Source organism: Thalassophryne amazonica, chromosome 16 (assembly GCF_902500255.1).
Source record: "Thalassophryne amazonica chromosome 16, fThaAma1.1, whole genome shotgun sequence".
Classification (NCBI taxonomy): Eukaryota; Metazoa; Chordata; class Actinopteri; order Batrachoidiformes; family Batrachoididae; genus Thalassophryne; species Thalassophryne amazonica.
In genome coordinates, this window is record NC_047118.1 from 43511611 (window position 1) to 43534236 (window position 22626).

The 22626-nt window shown below is 43.1% G+C and overlaps 1 protein-coding gene across 1 annotated transcript in view; it reads right to left on the reverse strand.

Annotated features, from left to right (window-relative positions):
• Positions 1 to 7567: 7567 nt before the first annotated feature.
• Positions 7568 to 22626, reverse strand: part of LOC117527518 (fascin-like) — a 40579-nt gene continuing 25520 nt past the window's right edge. The window contains exons 2-5 of the mRNA XM_034189906.1: positions 13929 to 14085; positions 11525 to 11646; positions 10137 to 10304; positions 7568 to 9584 (exon numbers count right to left, since the gene is read on the reverse strand). Of these exons, the coding sequence (XP_034045797.1) occupies positions 9376 to 9584; positions 10137 to 10304; positions 11525 to 11646; positions 13929 to 14085 (656 nt within the window). The 3' untranslated portion in view covers positions 7568 to 9375. The remainder of the gene's footprint in view (positions 9585 to 10136; positions 10305 to 11524; positions 11647 to 13928; positions 14086 to 22626) is intronic.

Below are 22626 nucleotides of genomic sequence, written 5' to 3' on the forward strand. Positions count from 1 at the left end.
AATGCGTGACAGAGATTTTGAACACTTCAAAATGTTCTTTGCGCACTTGCACGTAGCCGTGCACAGTTTACAATGGTTTGCGCCGAGTTTACTCTCCTGCACGGCACAGTGCATGCAAGTGTGTGGATCAAAGCCGTGCAAGTGTCAGTGGGCCTTTAGGCTTCATGATGCTGACACTGGTACGTACATGTAGTGTAGCAGTGCCATCATTATGATGTCATCACAGAAAATGTGTTGCTGTATTTTATGCCACATGGGTCAAAATCCTGAATTGTTGCAGCTGAGATTAATTTCTGCCATATTGACAAAATGAGACAAAATGTGTAGAAGGAAATGGTTTTTCTGAATAAAATGTACTAAAAAATTAAGAAAAATCCAAAGTGGAGTACAGCTTTAAGAATATATATATATATAGATAGATAGATAGATAGATATTTGATAAACATTTTACAGTGTAAAACTTACACATTGTGTGATTTCTGATTAACTTTTGTTTAAAGGATCAGATTATAATGAATAGTAAATGGATTTTGATCAGATTTGAGCTCCAGTTCTGTTTATAGTTTTCTAAACCTGAACCAGACATGACACGAGTATGTGCTGGGACACCTGATGGAGACAGAAAGCGCCTCTACTGCAGCTTCCTGCAGTTTACGACACAATTGTGCAGCATGTTTCTGAGAAAACGAGCTACAGCAACTGAAAAGCTGCACGGTCCCAGGATGGAATGTGTTTTAGTGCGTCTCGTCCACAGGGACAGCTGGTGTCTCCAGCTTTTGCTCCCCAGGCAGGTTTTCCTGCTGTGTGGTTTTTGTTTGTGTGTATCTTTAATGAGTGTGTGTATTTGTAATGAGCTTGTTGTGACTCTTCATTATGGGTGCAGGATGCAGCTGTGTTTTATACCTGCTTCACTGCAGGTTACATTAGTTCTGCTAAATGCTTCAACAGTCACTTTTTGTCTTTTTTTTTTTTTTTCTTCCTAGGTCTGGTAGCGTGAACTAGTGCTGCGCATCACTGCATCCACCACACAACACCACGCACAGGTCCACAAACCGCTCGTGTGTCTGTGTAAATGGTAAATGGACTCCATTTATATAGCGCTTTTCCATCTGTATCAGACACTCAACGCGCTTTACAATGATGCCTCACATTCACACAGACGCACTCGCACACCGACATCAGGACGCTGCCATGCAAGGCGCTCACTGCACACCGGGAGCAACTCTGGCATTAAGGACCTTGCACGAGGGTCCTTATTTTCCTGTCAGGCTGGGGTTTCAACCAAAGATCCTCTGGTCTGAAGCTCAACGCTTAACCACGAGACCATCACCTCCCTCAATAGTTAATGTGTACCCAATACTTCGACAATGACTTTGTGTATCAAAGTGAAACCTGGTACACAAGGTGGCCTCACTAAGACCTCGCTGAAGTTTGACTTTGGGCATGTTTCAATTCTAGTTGTGGTCACCAGGGGGCTGGCTGTCAGAAACCTTGTCCACTCACTATCTTGATGAAGACTTTGTGTATCAAGATGAAACTTGGTACACAAGGTCACCTCACAAAAAATAACTTGCGCAAGTTAAACATGGGGTACATTTCAGTTCTAGTTTTGGTCACAAGGGGGCAGATTCTAAAACCCAGTTTGTGGACTGCACTTACACAGTGCTTTTTGGTGGCTGGAACGAATCAAAATTACAAAATGCAAAACACTTTTACAAACAGCAGAACATTTTTTACAAGAAGTCCTGAAACACATTTACAAATGACTGATTCTGACGGAAAGGGAATGTACAACATGATGAAAGGGTAATGTCTGTCATTTGATACATTCCACCTCCGTCCATTCTCCTTCTGTTAGAATGTGTTTTGGGACTTGATGTAAAAGTGTTTTTGCACTTCCCGGTCACTGTAGATTTTCCATGTGATGCAGATATCCAAAGCTCTTTACAGTGATGACTCACATTCACACACTCATGTCAGTGTGCTGCTATACAAGTTGCTCAGCTACAACCCCTGGCAAAAATTATGGAATCATCGGCCTCAGAGGATGTTCATTCAGTTGTTTAATTTTGTAGAAAAAAAGCAGATCACAGACATGACACAAAACTAAGGTTATTTCAAATGGCAACTTTCTGGCTTTAAGAAACACTATAAGAAATCAAGAAAAAAAAATTGTGGCAGTCAGTAACGGTTACTTTTTTAGACCAAGCACAGAGAAAAAAATATGGACTCACTCAATTCTGAGGAATAAATTATGGAATCACCCTGTAAATTTTCATCCCCAAAACTAACACCTGCATCAAATCAGATCTGCTCGTTAGTCTGCATCTAAAAAGGAGTGATTACACCTTGGAGAGCTGTTGCACCAAGTGGACTGACATGAATCATGGCTCCAACACAAGAGATGTCAATTGAAACAAAGGATTATCAAACTCTTAAAAGAGGGTAAATTTGACCACATCACCTCTGTCCTCAGATCCCTCCACTGGCTGCCCATCAAATACAGAATAGAGTATAAACTCTGCCTCCTCACTTATCAGTACATACACGGAACCGCCCCTGCCTACCTCAGCGAACTCCTCACCCCACACACCACCTCAAGATCTCTCCGCTGCACCACCTCACTACCACACTGCCTTCACCAAGTCAGGACCAGACTCTCCAACATGGGAGACAAGGCCTTCCAGGCAGTGGCCCCTCGGCTCTGGAACTCCCTCCCAGAGACCCCGAGGGCCCCGCAAAGTGTGGAGGTTTTTAAAAAAGGCCTAAAGACATTTTTATTTCAAAAGGCCTTTTAGATATTTTATCTTTTGAAATGGTTGTATAAAATCTGTTTTTAAATCCTTGCTGTAGCACTTTGAGATTTCTTTGAAATGTAAGGTGCAATACAAATAAAATGTATTATTAAATCATCACGCAATATTGCAAAAGATGTTGGTTGTTCACAGTCAGCTGTGACTAAACTCTGGACCAAATACAAACAACATGGGAAGGTTGTTAAAGGCAAACATACTGGTAGACCAAGGAAGACATCAAAGCATCAAGACAGAAAACTTAAAGCAATATGTCTCAAAAATTGAAAATGCACAACAAAACAAATGAGGAACGAATGAGAGGAAACTGGAGTCAACGTCTGTGACCGAACTGTAAGAAACCGCCAAAAGGAAATTGGATTTACATACAGAAAAGCTAAACAAAAGCCATCATTAACACCTAAACAGAAAAAAACAAGGTTACAATGGGCTAAGGAAAAGCAATCGTGGACTGTGGATGACTGGATGAAAGTCATATTCAGTGATGAATCTCGAATCTGCATTGGGCAAGGTGATGATGCTGGAACGTTTGTTTGGTGCCGTTCCAGTGCGATTTATAAAGATGACTGCCTGAAGAGAACATGTAAATTTCCACAGTCATTGATGATATGGGGCTGCATGTCAGGTAACGGCACTGGGGAGATGGCTGTCATTACATCATCAATAAATGCACAAGTTTACGTTGATATTTTGGACACTTTTCTTATCCCATCAATTGAAAGGATGTTTGGGGATGATGAAATCATTTCTCAAGATGATAATGCATCTTGCCATAGAGCAAAAACTGTGAAAACATTCCTTGCAAAAAGACACATAGGGTGAATGTCATGGCCTGCAAATAGTCCAGATCTTAATCCAATTGAAAATCTTTGGTGGAAGTTGAAGAAAATGGTCCATGACAAGGCTCCAACCTGCAAAGCTGATCTGGCAACAGCAATCAGAGAAGGTTGGAGCCAGATTGATGAAGAGTACTGTTTGTCACTCATTAAGTCCATGCCTCAGACTGCAAGCTGTTATAAAAGCCAGAGGTGGTGCAACAAAATACTAGTGATGTGTTGGAGCGTTCTTTTGTTTTTCATGATTCCATAATTTTTTCCTCAGAATTGAATGATTCCATATTTTTTTTCCCCTCTGCTTGGTCTAAAAAAGTAACCGTTACTGACTGCCACAATTTTTTTTTTTCCTGATTTCTTATAGTGTTTCTTAAAGCCAGAAAGTTGCCATTTGAAATGACTTTAGTTTTGTGTCATGTCTGTGAGCTGCTTTTTTCCTACAAAATTAAACAACTGAACATCCTCGGAGGCCGGTGATTCCATAATTTTTGCCAGGGGTTGTACATGGTCAAGAACACCATTACAGGTGTGTATTTATGAGGATGTGCATCAGCCCCCTCATGCCTTTCATTAAACGAGTGATAGGTTCCTACAGATGGCTCATTTTACTGATGTCTGCACTAATCATCACGGCTACAGTGCATCCAGAAAGTGTGCTTCACTTCTTCCGCATTTTGTGTTACAGCCTTATTCCAAAATCTAATTTTTTCCCTCAAAATTCTACACATAATACCCCATAATGCCAATGTGGAAAAAGTTTATTTTTGCAAATTTATTAAAAATAAAAACTAAGAAATCCCATGTACATAAGTATTCAGTCTTTGCCATGAAACTGAAAATTGAGCTCAGGTGCCTCCTGTTTCCATTGTTCATCCTTTTGTTTCTACAGCTTAGCATCCACCTGGGGTAAATTCAGTTGATTGTACATGATTTGGAAAGACACACACCTGTGTACATATAAGGTCCCACAGTTGACAGTGCATGTCAGAGCACAAACCAAGCATGAAGTCAAAGGAATTGTCTGTAGACCTCCGAGACAGGATTGTCTCGAGGAAGGGTACAGAAATATTTCTGCTGCTTTGAAGGTCCTAATGAGCACAGTGGACTCCATGATCTGTAAATGGAAGATGTTTGGATCCACCAAGACTCTTCCTAGAGCTGGCCGCCTGTCTAAACTGAGCAATTGGGGGAGAGGGGCCTTAATCAGGGAGGTGATAAAGAACTCAATGGTTACTCTCTCAGAGCTCCACCATTCCTCTGTGGAGATGAGAAACTTCCTGAAGGACAACCATCTCTGTGGCGAGCCACCAATCAGGCCTGTATGATAGAACAGCCACTCCATAGTAAAAGCCAATGTCAGAAATGAGTCCAGCTTTTCATTCCAACTTCCTCCTAACAGCTCTTCATGCCTCCAAACAGTTTACAGTGCAGTGGATTTGTTTTGTGTGCGTCTGCGTGCTCGAGCACATTTGTGTGCATGCATGCATGCATGCAGACACTCAGTGCAATGGTACCAAACGTATTGAACCAAATTGCACTCTAAATGCAATGCAACACAAGCGGGAAGCATAATCCACGGCATGTGACATACAAAGCACCAATCAAATGACAAGGATACACTCAGCCATTATATAAACCTGAATAATGCTTCATACAGTGAATAAGCTGCTATTCATCATGCATCGCCCGATGGTGCTCTTTCACATCCCTAAAGCGATTACTAACTGACCCATTGACCCATTGACTGCCGGCTGTGTGACAGACTGAAGAAAAAAAATCCTACATGTGCAGATTTAATTACAGATGATAAAGTCAGGTGAAACACATTGCTCATCTTCTGCTTGCTGCTCCCCTCTGATTAAAGTCAGTTGCCGCCTCCTCCAGCCAGGTCCTGAACCCATACGCACCTTCACCCACGAGTCTCAGTTCACTCTGCACGTAAAACTAATGGAGGTCTTTGACATTTGTTCCCCTCCCCATCAGCTGCAAACTCATTTTGTGCTCCAAGGCAGCCCCCCCCCCCCCCCCCAGCTTCTTGCAGCTGCTGTTACTATGGCAACAAGGGAAGGAGTGGGGGCTCAGATGTAGGTGGAGAAGCCAGCCATTTCACACAGCGGCCTCCCCTCCCTGCCCCATTCGCCTGGAAGACTGCAGTGTGCAGAGAAAGAGAATCTGCCTGCAGCCTGGATTTACCCACAAACCACTGCAGCCATTCCTGGGATAGAAAGTTCTTTCAGCTGCTTTTTCTTTTTGGCTTCGGGTCACCTTCCTGATGCAACTCCACATGACATGGAGACTGGGCAGGGGCGGCCTCGAACTGGGATCCTTCCACTCTGGAAGTGAGCGGTCTTTGCCTCCACGCTGCCTGCACCCATCTCTGAAATCTGGGTCATATTTTGAGTGACTCATCTGTTCAGCAAGATCAGTCACTTGGAGAGGAGGAAAATGTGGGATGGAGGCACCGAGACAGGCTGTGGGGGATTGAATGCGGGGGATGAGGAGGGTGGGGTGTGTTTGTTTTGCCATGTTGGGTGTTCCTCTGGGATCTGAAAGCACGGTGCGGAAAATGGATTAGAGACCCGTTCTGGAGGCTCCATCATTACATTACCACTCTAAGTGGTGTGTCTGCATGTGAATTTTCTGGGGTGGGGGGGCGCTGCCTTCTCTCCAGCACAAAGGCTCTATTCATAAGGCAGGAAAAATGTTTCTATACTGCGGCACACGAAGCTGCTACAGTCAAAGTGGCTGTTTTCCAACGATGTAGAACAGAGAAATGTGCCACAAAGCTGCAACTCCAACTGAAACCAGGCCACATTGTTTTGAAAAGGGCAAAACCATGACCTAACAGCAAAAAGTCAAACAGTTTCAACACCGAAGAAAAAAAAAAAAAAAGCACAACACAAGCTTCTTTTTAAACACTTCTCCAATTCATATTTTTAATTTAACCGGGTTTGTCCCATTGAGATAAGACCTCTTTTGCAAGGGAGACCTGGACAGTTTCCAATCCATCTAACCTGCATGTCTTTAGATGTGGGAGGAAACCCATGCAAACACGGGGAGAACATGCAAACTCCACACAAAGGCCACAGGTGGGAATTGATCCCACGACCTTAAACCATCCCTGCTGTCCTCTGGTAGCCAAATCACTGAAGGTACCTGCATTGCAGAGTCCCATCAAACATGTCCAAGCTGTTGGAGAGATGACCTTGTATGCCAAGTTTTACTCCAATATACCAAGTCTTTGGCAAAATATCGCATGTTGATTTCAGAGATTAGGGCCCCCTTGTGGCCACAGTTAAAATTAAATCATGCCTTAAGGTTCAGGTACACAGACCATCAATAGTCAGTTGATCCATGTTTAATGTGACATTATAAATCATTCCAAATGTGAATCTGGTGAACATTCGTCACTGGACCATTTCTGTGCATATAACCAACTGCAGCTGTTGGTCACCACACCCCTTTTCCCCCAGCAAGGGGGTGTACCCGTCTCAGCTCTCCCAAAGACCGAGGGTTGAGTCACAAACCAGTTGAGTCGAGGTGTTTAAGTCGGGTTAAACTGACGTCTGTGACATGCGTCACAACCCTAAACTGAGCCGGTTCAGGACCAAGTTTCACCCACAGCTCTGACAGACAGATTTTGAGAGTTTATACTTGTACTACAAAAACCCTCCACCATATTAAACATTAGATTGTAACTCTCCTGCACACCAACTCCCCCACTTTAACACACAGTTAAGATATCTGACAGGATTTTCTTATGTCATTTCATGTTTTTTTTTAAACCATGTATCCACTTAGGTGGTTGCAAGAGTCCTGACCCGACTTACCACCTAAACCGCAACTTCAGTTTAATCAGATATAAAGCTGCATAATCTGAAGTTTAAGTTTCATGAGGAATAAAGATGAGAACACATCACATTTGCATTCCATATCCCAGTTTTTATTGGTCGGTTTCCAGGCGAACCAATGGCACAAGAGAGATTATTCCACAATATCAAAAAAATTATACAAAACAATACAAAAAAGGAAATTCCAGTTATATAAAGCAAAGACGTGAATTTTCCTACTGCCCTAAACTCAGTAAGGCACAGTCATTACCACATGTTCACCGTCCACGTCTGTTTGGCTAAACCTTGGTTTGGTTTCTGTGGAGACTGCAGTCACCAAGGAGAACTGCTACTTCCCATCTGATTCTCAACCCTTTGTGATGGATGAGTGTAAAGGTGCAAAAGAAAAAAAAAATTATCGCACAGATGTTTGTTCCACATCAGATGAAGACAACGCAAATGGATACCGGAGCTTAATGTGACATTCTGTGAAAGCAGAGCGCTTAAGGGCGGTGAATCAAACGGCAGCTGTTCGCCCACGTGACATGTCAGAGGTCAGAACAAGCAGGCGCAGTGTGCTACACGGCTGAGATAGAAAACCTCATGACAAATTTAGCCGCATGACACAAAGTATTTTTATATTTTTCCTCCTGTTCAACTCTGACTCAGGACGGGAAAAATCCAAAATGAAGGAGTCAGAATTTCTTCTCGTAAGAAGCACTCAGCCTCCATTTGGTTACGTCGCTCTTTAATCGCTAGGGGCAGGATGACGTGGGATTCAAGACTTGATCTTGCATAACGGGAACAGGCAGGCGGAGACGACATTCACATGCGTTATGACTCGATAGCACCAGAATCCAGTTTTGTTGTTGGAAAGTTACTGAGATGAGGAGACAGTTTGTCAATCCAGTATTAAAGGTTTGGAGAACAAAAAGCAGCTTTCAGACAGTCTGCGCATCCTTTCATCTCAGGTTCTACAGTTACCCGCTGTACGTTTACGCATGATAATGTCTGTGCCTTGGACAGAGAAATGTGTTTCAACTCCAGTAAGACCAGCGAGTGCAGTAATCAGGTGCGAAACACTTAAACATTGTTTAGTAATGGAGGGGGAGAAGGGGCAAGTGCTCCTGGACCAACTTTCTATTTGGTCCAGGAAAAAGGAGGTGCTACCAGTTAGAACCCTGCTAGAGAATCTCACAAGAAAGAGGTGTTCACTGAGATGAATAAGACCCATATTTAACTTTACTGGATCTACTCCCGAGGCCCCCGAGGCTTTATCCAGAAACAAACGCACTCAGAATTCACTTCTACAAATCCTACAGTTACACGCAGACACCAGAGTCGCCGTCACTCACCGTCGCTCATTCCAGTTTGATTTCACGTAGTTTAGAAGATCAGCTCAGGTAGAGACTGATCCGGCGGATACTATAAATACTGCCGACACGCGCCGCTGCGCAAACGGACAATTACAAAGACAGGGGCACCTCTGGGAACAGGCGCAGCCAATCATAAGGCGAGGAGACAGCGAGCGACAGGTTCAGCAGCAAACCAGATCGGAGCAGGAAAAAGTGCACAGCCCCGCGGTAACTATGGCAACAAATAAAGGTCGGCACTGCTGAGTAGAGCAGAGAAAAAAAGAAAAATTAAGGAATGAGAGAATGGAAGGAGACCTTTGCTCTTCCGTCTTGTTCCCTCTGTGTATATCCTCTCTCTCTGTGCAGTTTATCAACATGTGTCATAAGTACAGGATATAATAAAGAACAAACAGGGGTTGGGGGGGTGATGGATAGGTAGATCTATGGGTGGGAAGTGCCGCTACGCAGTGTTGCTGCAATTAATTTATCGGCATCACAGCTGTGGGCGACCACGTCCCCGTTGCCATTGTTCCCACCCCCCAATTCAGTACTCCCACAGTGTGGCGGAGTCCAGCTCATCAGCGTTGGCCTTCAGCACGCCGGCATGGTCACCGCGGAGGTACTTTCCATCGGCGGCATGGCGTATGGCCAGCTTGTTGTAGTCGCAAAACTCGAAGAGGAAGTCGACGGGCGTGTCACTGCTGCTCACCACCGACTGCTCGTTGCCCACCATCCAGTATTTGCCCGTCGAGTCTGCAGAGAGGAAATGAAAAGGTCAGAGGTGAGAATGAAAATGCGCGCACACACACACACACAGTGTGTCCTCCACATTTTGTCCATAGTGGAAGATATAAAAGCAGGTTTAGGCGTTCGAATGCAACTAGGAGGACAAACAAATAAAAGTTAAAAAGAAGAAGCAAAGGGACGAGGAAAAGATTTAATGTCTGAAATTACAGCATGTGCAGATGGAGTGATCGTGTCACAAAGGTGGGGGGGGGGGGGGGGGTGGCAGGATGGAAATGTTCCAGATTATAATTGCATTGTTCGACTTGCATAATGTGAAGACAATGAAATGATCTGGATAAAATCCCTGCTTTGGCTCAAACGCCTCCTGATTAAATCCGTAATGAGAATCGTGATTTAATCCCTTGATGCCTGCAGGAGTCGTCTCCGCGTGCTGACGAATGATACCAGACCAACGCTGTGTGACTGTTCTCCAAAACAGTCAGATTTCGCAACAGCTGGAGTGTTTTGCTCAAAGCGCTGTTCAGCAAGGCACCGACCCCCTTCTGTGGCCTCACTGACCTTGAAGGCTGTAGGCTCCATCTCTGAACTCCATGGTGAAGTAATCGTAAGAGGAGCGGTTGGAATCCAGAGTTCCAGTGACCTTCCTGCAGCCGATGAAGCCGTGCTCGCCGCGCAGCACGATGATCGGGCGGTTAATCAGCTTCATGAGGAACTCCTCCGACTCACCTGGTGGGAAACAAAGATACCTGAACTTGTGTGTTTGATCATAAAACAGTTACGCACATTAACCTCCTGCATGTGGGAGACCAGTTTGTTGTGTGTCCGTACACCGTTTACTCAGAACGTTTGAAGAAACATGAGCTGTGGGAGCCAAAAGATGCTTCAGCACAGCTTCACCTTTAATCCATTAAGAGACTCAAGTCAGCATCTTTTAATCTGCCTGCTGACAGTTCTGCAGCAGCAAAAGCATGCTGGCACTAGACGAGCAACAGACGGGCCACAAATTAAATGACGCAACAGACGGCGGTCCACTACGAGCTTGCAGAGCAACATCACCGCTCTGAGACGGATCTGTGGGACCGCCAGCAAGTCAACTGGTTAATAACTGAGGCTGATCAGACGTACAGTGGCAGAGTTGATGTTCACGAGGATGTGAAGCCATTTTGGTGACTCAGGAAGAAGTGACAGTCTGAAAGTACCAAAGCTGGACTTGGAAGATTTATTAATTGAATTTGTGCAGATTCTCAGGTTTTTATACAAACAAACATGACAAGACTGACACCTGCATGTACTCGGAACATTGCGAGACCAAGCAAATTTGGCCGCCAATTTTCAATTTTTTTTTTCTCTCTGGAGGCGCCTGCCAATGCATTGGTAATTCAGCAGTTTTTATGGAAAAGGACAAATTAAATGCAGACTTCTGCAAAAGATGTGGCTGCAAGCAGCTGCACAATAGTGAAAGGGTAGCCCAACGCTACACGGCAATTCGACTGTATAATGTTCAGTCCTGCTGCCAGGTCACGTTTCTCATCCACTTTATGAAATTTGTTAAAAACACAATATGGACCTAAAATAATGTATGATCAAACGTTTTTGCGCTCACTGAAAGTTAATTTATTGCCGATCTTCAAATGTGGGATTGCTGTCCGTTTCATCGACGACATACACGTATAAAAAAAAAGTTACAAACCAGAAGAGGCCCAGTACACGTGCACAAGAGCCACACACAAACGTTACTTTTGTTTTAGGTCCCTCCTAATGGGAAGTGGTTAGTTTGAATAGTAACCGTTACTAAAACTTTTTTTATACAAATCAGTTCCTGAGAAAAGATCATTACAGTTTAATTACTGACTAAAATTCCTAAATCAGTTTTTAATCTGTGCCTTTTTGTTGCCGCGGCAGCACACGCGTGGTGTTGAAGGCCTGAATCAACACATCAAACTGACCTGCAGAATCGATCGTGGCGGCTAGCTGGCCGTTCTTCTTGGCGGCGACATATTTCCCATTAGCAGCTCGGAGAGTCAGCCGCTTCCTGCGCCATTCGATGTCGAAGTAGCAATTAGCCGACCTACAGAGATGCAAAGAGAAAAGAAACATAACGGAAGTGACAAGAAAAGAAGTGACAAGTGCAGGACCAACAGACTGAAAAACTCCTTTGTCCCTCAGGCCATCAGACTGTACAACTTCTCACTCAGGAGGAGTAACAGGAAGACAGAGGACGGGAAAGAGGGGAACAGTGGTAGCCAGTGAACCAGTAGTGAGCAGTATGTCTGGTATTTTTATTTGCAAATTGTGGTCTTTTTTGTTTACTTTCACTTTTGATGCTCTGTGTGCTTTTTACACAGTGTGCTGCTATACAATGGTGCTGGAACCTCAATTTCCCTGAGGGAGTCTTCCCAAGGGATCAATAAAGTTCTATCTTATCTAAGAAAAGGATAAATGTACAGCAGCACGTGGGCATGGGAAAATACACAGGATTTAAAAGACTTTTTAAATCTCAAAGTAAAAAACTAGTGACCCCCCAAAAAAACACAAACAAAAAAAACACCCCAGGCACTCTGAGCACACACCTCCACCAAGGACCTGACAGCAAAGTCCTCAAGTGTTAAATTTAACACCGTTGCTTTGTTTATACAGTTCTCCCCAATTCAGAGTTAAATTTACCCTTTTGAGTGTTAAAATCTTCTGACATTCACAGTGTTAATTTAAGACACCTGTGTATTTAACACTCCAGCATGTACTTTAAGAGATTTTGATTATTTCAATGTCACAAAGTCCTCTAGTTGAATGTGAACCCACAAACCTCCGGTCATGAGGCAGGAACACAGCCAGAATGCAGGCAGTCAAAAAAAAAAAAAAACTCATTTGGACAGAGTTAAAATGCCTTCAGAGTTAAAACACATTTGCAGATGACCGAAGCAACACGAATTACTGAGAAACATCATTGGAATTTTTTTTAATCACAGTGGGGTTAAAACAACACTAACAGCTCAGCTTTGAAGTTTTAACGCTACAGTTTTTGTTGTGCGGTCAGTGGGGGCGCTCTTTCACCAATGAACAGAAACCATGAAAATCAGTGGCAGGCTATAAACAACTTGCATCTGGCTCAAGAAAGAAATACTTGTTAGAACCAAGAACCAGCCTCTCCACCAAATTTCATTATCGTTACTTTGTGTACGTCCCAATCAGAACACATACTTTTAGAAAACTATCATCTTGTTTGCAGTGCGTTTGAGACACCGCCCGAACATTTCCACATCCGAGTGCTGCTTTGACTTCAGTTATTCAAAGGCAGCAGAAACAGAACCTGGACATTCAGCTATTGAACCACAGAAAGCTCTGACCCTTTTATTCAGATGGATAATTTATACACCGATGAGTTTTATCATGCACCTAAAAATAAAACACCACCACCACCACACCTAAGCTCAGATCACATTTTGCAAGTTAAGTTTTATTTTAGTGTAGCTTCAGGCTATTCTTTGGGTGAAAGGTCACTTTTTGCTCTTTAATGGGGAAAAATAAAGCTCAAATCTGAAATTCTTTCAAAGAAAGAACAGAAACCACAGTGACGGAGCTCTGATCTCTGCAGAGGGTCCGAGCCAGATCAGAGGAATGTGATGAACATCCTGCTCTGTGAACCCTCCACAGCACTGCTTTATCTTGGGGAAAAAAGGGTGGGGTCAGGCCAACAGTCAGCTCGGGTCACATGATTCTCATTCTGCTTCATGCAGACGTTATTTGATTCAGCACAGCCGTCAACAAGAAGATAATTACTATTTTCACAATGGATTATTAAAATACAAGATGTTCTTTCTACTTTGCAATTAGTTTGAGGTGGTTTTTTGCATGTGTGCTTTACTCTGCCTGAAGAGAATCACTTAAAAGGAAATCTACTGGTGTTAAAAAGAGAAGCTGCAACAGAACAAAGCTGCATTTTTTCCTAAACTTATTTAAAACTTTAAATTTCCTTCCGTTGCTTGTTCCTCCCCTAATAAAAGAAGGGAAAAAAGGACATCTCAGCTTCAAACTGTGTACTCAGAGCATCCCAAGAATTCAGCCTTTAATCCGTCATGGTCTTTAACCGAGAACCACGCAAAGAGGTCAGGGGTCAAAGGTCAACAGCTAGCACTCTGGTTGGACAGAGCCATCATTTCCCTGAACACCAGGTTTCTTCAGGTTGCACACTAATGTGCTCAATCTGGCAGAAGTGACCGCCCCAAACTGCTTCTGAGTCAAAAGGGTCAAAGTTCACACTGAAGCAGATGTGCATCCAATGAGTAGTCACGTTTTGGACATGTGCGTCTTACTTGCGATATGTGTGTGCATTTTGTGCACGCGTGTTCTCACTTGGTGGAGGCGGTGCACTGCAGGCCTCCGTTAGCAGTCAGGGTCCAGTATTTCCCAGCAGCGGTCCGGAATGCACACTTCCTGTTCTCGCGGCAAATCTCCACCTGGAACACCTCCTGGTCACTTTCTTCATCCTGATTGGCTGACAGGTCCATACCTAGGTGGGATCAGACATGCAGGGAAACAAAAGACAAGTTACCCATGAGCAAACTGCATACAAGTGAGTCTGTCAATATTACGTCCAAATACTCAGTACTTTTAAAAAGAGGAGGGGGGATGCAAAATAGAGTTGTCCCCCCACAGATACTTGCTGCCATGAGTATATCCCGTGGATATAATTTTGCATGAAACTGGTGTGCTGTCAGAGCCAATGATCAGAGGACTCTGGAGCATATTCCAGTGGTGGAGATTTTGGTTCATCATCTAAGTGCAGCCATTTGAGATGACATCATGAGAGGTGAGTGACCAAAATCTGTCAAAAATAAAAACACACTAGCAATGGAATATGCTACAGTTTCCTCACATCAGCTGTCACGATTACAACAGGATACTGGTTTCATGGAAACCTGGACAGCTGCAGATCTACAGCAAATTCTCACACCTGAATCTGGTCAGTTGAAATTTTATATACACACACACCTTTGCATTGGCTATTTCAGGGAGAAAAATTGCTGCAACACACCAAATGATGAGGGAGGTGGGCAGAAAATGTATACAACTCTGGTTCTGTGTGTAGAATTCTAACCGTCATTTCCCTGTGATAACATTTTTAATATTGCATCTTTCAAACAAATCTAGACCAAAAAAGTGACGGCTGTGAATCACCAGATTTCAAGTCTGCTTGACTGTGAAAAAAAATTATTTTGCTACCACCTAATGTCACACTTGCACCAGACTTCAGGATGTAAACAAAAATTTCTCTCCTCAGCCCTCCCTCCTCAACCCTCCCTCCTCAATGAGTGGAACCAATAGATATTTATGTTTATCAGTTGTGCTTTTTCGAGTTATTTACGACTGTCTAGACAAATTACATCAACATGGTGTTCCAATGCTGTGCACAATTGCATGAGCCATCAGAAGAAGGGCTCCAGGGTACATCTTTATCGGTTTCCCGCTGATAAAGAGCGGTGTGAAAAGCAAGTGGCTCCCGACTATGCAGCAAACACTTCATATCAGGCGAGTAGAATTACAGCCATGAAGTATGACCAAATTCTGCACCCGCCCAGCTGTTAGCTGTAGGCATCCAAACATTTATGTACCTTCAGGGCTTCTCCTGTGTAGGGTGATGGAGTGTTGATAAAGTAGTTGAAAAGTCTGGATAAAGCTTGTCTGGTTTCTGCTCAAAATTGGCAAAACTGGCAAACTTTGAGGGAAATATTGTGGGGGTTCAACAGTTCTCTAAATATCTCTCCTGATGTTCAGGAATGAGCCTTTTTGCTATAGCAGACAAAACAACTTGGCCGAACACCGATGATCCAACATCATCTATAGCAGTTGGAGCCCTTCAACAGTCTATTTGCTCTCCATGTTGGAAAAGCCGGGTGGGGGGGGTGTACTCGAGTCTAGTTAGACCACATTGTTGCGCAGAGGCATTTTTAGCCCTCAAATGTGTTTTTTGAATGCATTTCTGAAAAGTCACTGTAGTCTGTCATCTTGGGGGGAATGCAGCACCTATGTGACAATTAGCAAGTACAGTTGTCTCTTTCTAAGTGTGGGGTACCGGTTTCATGTGGCGGAACTCACTTGTGCTAAATGTGCACAGGTGTCCAGACTGACTAAGAGTGAAAAGCTCTGAGCACAGAGGAAGCGCTGCTCAGTTCTCTGTACAGATTAAACCACCAAATCTTTACATAGAAAATAGTTGTCAGCTTATATACAAGTTGAAAATGTCAATTAGAATGTGTTTAATTCATCCATTTGCAGAGCTTCATAACCACAACAGAAGGCCAAAACAACAGGAGTGTGGGCTAAATGAGGCCTGCTGGCCTCAAATTGGGCAGCTCTGGAGTAGAGAGAAAGTTTCAGCTCAGTAAGCAGCCTTCAATCGTATAATAATTTCATGCAAAAAATTTTAAAATGTCTTACATCCTTATCACAACAGATAAGAACTGTAGAATGAAACATGTTGCTCCACAAACTGCTAACAGAGGACACAGTCTGCTGCCGAGGTCACTGTGTGGACTGACCCACAACCACAAAGCCGCGTGGGCAAACATGAGCCTTCTCCTGCACTTCAGTATAAATATGTGCAGGGCAACTGAAGGACACAAAGAAAGATGTGTCTGAGAAAACAAACAGTCACACTCATGTGTTCCTGATCCCTCTGCCTTCATGTGTGTCCCCGCCTCTCCTCCAGCTCACTTTTTCCATGTTTCTTGTGTTCTGAAGCAACACCAGCGGTCACAGTGAATACATGAAAAACAGAAAATCTAACAGCATGAGTCCAAACTCTATAGTTAAAACTAACATATGCAACACATCAAATCAAACTCCACAAACTGAGTATTACCCATTTATGTCAGTATCTGATTATTTGTGTCATTCCCCAACAGACAATTTTGAAAGACTCTTGACACGTTAATTCAAATTCAGACTAACATTAGCACAACTACCACAATTTGTTTGCCAACTTCAAGCGGTTATGAAACTTGGTCTACTTGAGAGGAAAAACATTTAATCCAAGTCAATGCTACTCATTAAATTTTATCTAGCGTTGAGAAGCAAAATAATGGTTTTATGCTTTTTCCTCTTTATCAGCAGAGGGGAGGTGATGGTCTAGTGGTTAAGGTGTTGGGCTTCAGTCCAGAAGATCATGGGTTCAAATCCCCGCCTGACTGGAAAAATCACTCAGGGCCCTTGGGCAAGGCCTTTAATCCCCTATTGCTCCCAGTGTGTAGTGAGCGCCTTGTACATCGCCTTGTGCCCTGACATCAGGGTGAATGTGAGGCATAATTGTAAAGCGCTTTGAGCGTCTGATGCAGATGGAAAAGCGCTATATAAATGCAGTCCATTTACCATTTAGCAGAGAGTTGTGTGTATTCAGGTCATCACAAGTTGCACTTAGGGCGCTTTTCCACTTCACAAAAGTAGCACTACTTGGCTCGACTCTACTCTTTTTTTGCTTTTCCATTAGGGTAGTATCTGGTACCGGGTCCTTTTTTTTAGTACCTGCTTGGGAGCAGTTCCAAGCGAGCTGAGCCGATACTAAAATGTGATGTCAACAGGCTGCCGGCCACTGATTGGTCAGAGAACGTCGTCACTGGACGAGTCATGAGTGCACCGTCCGAGAGGAAAATCAAAACCCGCCATTTTTAAATAGTCACAGCGGCGTTACAGCGACCGCTGTTTTCTTTCGTTTCACTTTACTCGCACAAAACCACACCGTGGTCTGTGGATGAGCTGCGGACGTTTATGTCTGGTGGCAGAGGAGAGAATACGGAGAGGTGGATGAAGCGATCCGAAATGAGGCCGCACTCGGCTCACCGGACATTACAGCAACTCAGAGAACAGCTGAAAAAGCTTAAGTGATTAAAGGACCACAATGACCGGAGTAGGTCGGACTGCAAGGGCTGGAAACGGTTCGACCGCAGGAACGCTATTTACGGACACCGACCGGCGAGCAACGGGAGGCAGGATGACCGCGACTGGGCCACGGCTTTGTTGGAAGCGACGGATGGTAAGTGTTTTTGTGACTGTAGTCTGCTTGAAAGCACAATTTAACATTCCTTATCCCATTGGTGGTGGGAAGCACACTTTAACAAACTAAGATTGTGAGTCAGCAACTTGGTCAGGTGTGAGAAAGCTAAAGCATAACTAACAGGAAGTGTGTCGACAGCATATATAGCATTAGTTCGACCTCAGGGTTCATGCACGTGTTTTCTTCAACTGAGGGAGTTCATACAATCATGAAAACAAATGTTTGTTACAGTGTATTAACTGGTTACCTTCTTCAAAAGGCACATTTGTTGCATCCTAAATGTGTTGCGCGTGTGTGAGTCCCTGTGTCACTTCATCCCTCATGTTACAAAAAAAAAAAAAAAGGCACACAAGTGTCTCATGCCTTATTTTCCACAAATGCAAATTAATCAAGATCCAGAGATTTTAAAAACACTTAGTGTGGGGCCTTAGGAGGCATGTACTTATTCAAGTACTGCTCTAGTTTGAAGGCATTAATACACCAAATTCTGTCTGAAAGAGACAAAACACACACAGCTGTTCTCCTGTTGACTGAAATTAACTCTAGAACCCCAGACTCAGGATGGATCGAATTTCTGCAGAAATATGTGAAAGGGGACGTTCTCTCTCTCTCTCTCTCTCTCTCACACACACACACACGAACAAAAGGATAAGTGAGTGAAACGAGAGCCACATGGCGTTTGGAGGCAGATTTAAAATTGTAAATGTGGGTTTAGCAGCAGAAGAAAACAGTGACATGAAGGAACACATTAGCTGAAGAAAAATGAAGTGCAGGACCTCAACTCCACCTAAAGCTTCACTGCGCACACACACCCCCCCCCCCCCCCCCCCCCCCACACACACACAAGATACCATTTGTTTACTGTGGAAGCAGTAAAAATGAGTCTGCAAACTTCTCCGTCAGTCACTCACACACGCCACATTTGACAAACATAATTGGTGATGTTCCACACATTCAAAATGTTGGGGGGGTTGATAAATTGTGTTACATTGTAAGACTAAATTCTAAACTGTTCCAATGACCAAGCTGATTGTTTTTCTGTATATTGCTTGTATTTTATTTGTTTTTAACGTTCTCTTGATTGTCTATGATGACGTGTGTTGCTGCCTTTCTTGGCCAGGTCACCCTTGTAAAAGAGGTTTCGATCTCAATGGGCTTTTTATCTGGTTAAATTAAAGTTATAATTAAAAAAAGAGACCATCAGGTGCGCAAAAAGGGCAGCAAGGTGGCTTTGTGGTTAGCACCGTTGCGTCACAGCAAGAAGGTTCGATTACTGTTACACTACATTTTTTGTGTGAGTGTGTATGTTTGGCCTTTGGGAGGTGGTTGACATGCAGTTGGAACATGAAGAATGTGGACTAAATGTATAAGCTGTCAGCTATTATGCTTGACTGCACACCAGGCTTTGTTTGTTAAAAGAAGAAAATTCAATAAATAGAGTTGAAAAAAAAAAAATGTCCATAGCTGTGCATGGGTTTGTTTGTCTATATGTGGCCCTGAGACAAACTGGCATCCCGTCCGGGGTGTACTCTGCCTCACACTCTGACTGCTGGGATAGGCTCCAGCCTCCCTGCAACCCTTAATTGGAGTAAGCGGTTGAAGGTGAGTGAGGTGTGCAAAAAAAAACAAAAAAACAAAAAAACCTTGTAAGTAATTCAGTAAGATATTTACCTCTGCCACAGTTTTATTAAATGTCATCAGGTTTTCATGACAGTTGGAGAGACCAGGCTTTGCTAGAATCGATACATTTGTAGCTATACTTTGTAGGATTTAGGAATGCTTATTACCAGAAATGGAATATAGCATTCAGTCATCTGTTCATTAGGATATCATTACCCCAAACAACGAATTCATGTTGTCATGAGTTCAGAATGAGCCCCTTCATATTGGTGTGGGAGCGGAGCCCCTCATGGAGTCCACCATGTTGGTACACTACAGCAGCCCAGAAGGTGCATGCATACTCTTTTTGCTACACAACTGGAAGACTGAGGAGGGGAATCAGTTGTTATACATTGACATCTAGTTGCTAGTGCAGGCTAAGAGGTTTCAACCCCCCCCCCATTAATGAAGGATCAACAATATAGCTCATCAAAATAGAAGGCAGGAGGATGTGAATCCCCGTCCACAAAGAAGCAAAAAAATACAACCCCTGGCAAAAATTATGAAATCACCGGCCTCGGAGGATGTTCATTCAGTTGTTTAATTTTGTAGAAAAAAAAGCAGATCACAGACATGACACAAAACTAAAGTCATTTCAAATGGCAACTTTCTGGCTTTAAGAAACACTATAAGAAATCAGGAAAAAAAAAAATTGTGGCAGTCAGTAACGGTTACCTTTTTAGACCAAGCAGAGGGAAGAAAAAAAAAAATGGAATCACTCAATTCTGAGGAAAAAATTATGGAATCATGAAAAACAAAAGAACGCTCCAACACATCACTAGTATTTTGTTGCACCACCTTTGGCTTTTATAACAGCTTGCAGTCTCTGAGGCATGGACTTAATGAGTGACAAACAGTACTCTTCATCAATCTGGCTCCAACTTTCTCTGATTGCTGTTGCCAGATCAGCTTTACAGGTTGGAGCCTCGTCATGGACCATTTTCTTCAACTTCCAAAGATTTTCAATTGGATTAAGATCCGGACTATTTGCAGGCCATGACATTGACTATGTGTCTTTTTGCAAGGAATGTTTTCACAGTTTTTGCTCTATGGCAAGATGCATTATCATCTTGAAAAATTATTTCACCATCCCCAAACATCCTTTCAATTGATGGGATAAGAAAAGTGTCCAAAATATCAACGTAAACTTGTGCATTTATTGATGATGTAATGACAGCCATCTCGCCAGTGCCTTTACCTGACATGCAGCCCCATATCATCAATGACTGTTGAAATTTACATGTTCTCTTCAGGCAGTCATCTTTATAAACCTCATTGGAACGGCACCAAACAAAAGTTCCAGCATCATCACCTTGCCCAATGCAGATCCGAGATTCATCACTGAATATGACTTTCATCCAGTCATCCACAGTCCACGATTGCTTTTCCTTAGCCCATTGTAACCTTGTTTTTTTCTGTTTGTGGTGTTAATGATGGCTTTCGTTTAGCTTTTCTGTATGTAAATCCCATTTCCTTTAGGCGGTTTCTTACAGTTCGGTCACAGACGTTGACTCCAGTTTCCTCCCATTCATTCCTCATTTGTTTTGTTGTGCATTTGATTTTTGAGCCATATTGCTTTAAGTTTTCTGTCTTGACGCTTTGATGTCTTCCTTGGTCTACCAGTATGTTTGCCTTTAACAACCTTCCCATGTTTGTATTTGGTCCAGAGTTTAGACACAGGTGACTGAACAACTAACATCTTTTGCAACATTGCGTGAAGATTTACTCTCTTTTAAGAGTTTGATAATCCTCTCCTTTGTTTCAATTGACATCTCTTGTGTTGGAGCCATGATTCATGTCAGTCCACTTGGTGCAGCAGCTCTCCAAGGTGTGATCACTCCTTTTTAGATGCAGACTAATGAGCAGATCTGATTTGATGCAGGTGTTAGTTTTGGGGATGAAAATTTACAGGGTGATTCCATAATTTATTCCTCAGAATTGAGTGATTACATATTTTTTTCCCCTCTGCTTGGTCTAAAAAAGTAACCGTTACTGACTTCCACAATTTTTTTTTCCTGATTTCTAATAGTGTTTCTTAAAGCCAGAAAGTTGCCATTTTAAATGACTTTAATTTTGTGTCATGTCTGATCTGTTTTTTTTTCTACAAAATTAAACAACTGAATGAACATCCTCCGAGGTCGGTGATTCCATAATTATTGCCAGGGGTTGTATGAAGAAACTGGCAGACAAAACAATACGCAACCTCACCACGACTGTACAAAATTCTACACTAACTTTAAATGTATCAGCAGATTCTGATGAAGGAGGCAGAGGAAGCAAATAGTGTTATTTTAACAGATCATCTCACACTGTTCCAATAAACAGAGAGCTACTTAGAGGTCACTGCTCAAAGTTTAAACTCAATACAGAAAAGCTTTTCCAGAGCCAACACTGCCTGTTTCCACATACACTAGACGAAAGGGGGGGCAACCCAACCTCATTTCACTATATGAAAATAAAGCAGGAAACTAACCGGCAGCCTTTGCATGTTGGACAGTGAGTTGTGTCAGTGTTTGCGCAAGCAGCTACAGGAACCAATTACCTTCAGAGAAATGCCTTTATTTGAATGGATGCAAATGTTTTCGAAACTAGAATCATTTTGCAGTTTTGTTGTCAGAAACAGTTTTCCCCAGAAGCCAGATTCTGGCATCGAGGCTGCTGCAGATTAGGCAGTGTCAGTAACAGTAAAGCCCCCGTCACACGGCAGTAACGAAGGACACCAAAGCCAAAACGAAACAAGGAATCTGGACTTACACTGACTTTTGGAGACATCGTTTAACAGCTGTCCTTCCTGTAGCTCAGGGGTGGCCAAGTTCGGTCCTTGAGAGCCACCTTCCTGACACTCTTAGTTGTCTCCCTGCTCCAACACACCTGAATCCAATGAAAGACTCGTTAGCGGACTTTTAATGAGCCTTTCATTGGATTCAGGTGTGTTGGAGCAGGGAGACAACTAAGTGTCAGGAAGGTGGCTCTCGAGGACCGAACTTGGCCACCCCTGCTGTAGCTGGTGCTTCATCAGAATTTTCAAACTTGAAAAATGTGAAAAACGAATCCTGACGACAATTTCAACTCATTCATATTCTATTTTGCTTTCTGTCTTGACGGTTCCTCATCATTTGTGTAGTTCCCGTACAGTCAGCATTACGTTTGTCGTCCAACCTCCCAAGTCCGATGTCTTGCACAAACATTGACGATATCGGAACGATCAATAACTAAAGATCCAACGAGCTGAACATGACTCGTCCATGTATAAGATGAAAAGCAACGTTTTCATACAGAAACAATAGCGGCAAGAATGTTTGATCAACTACTTTAACTATTTATGCACATTACAGCCACAGA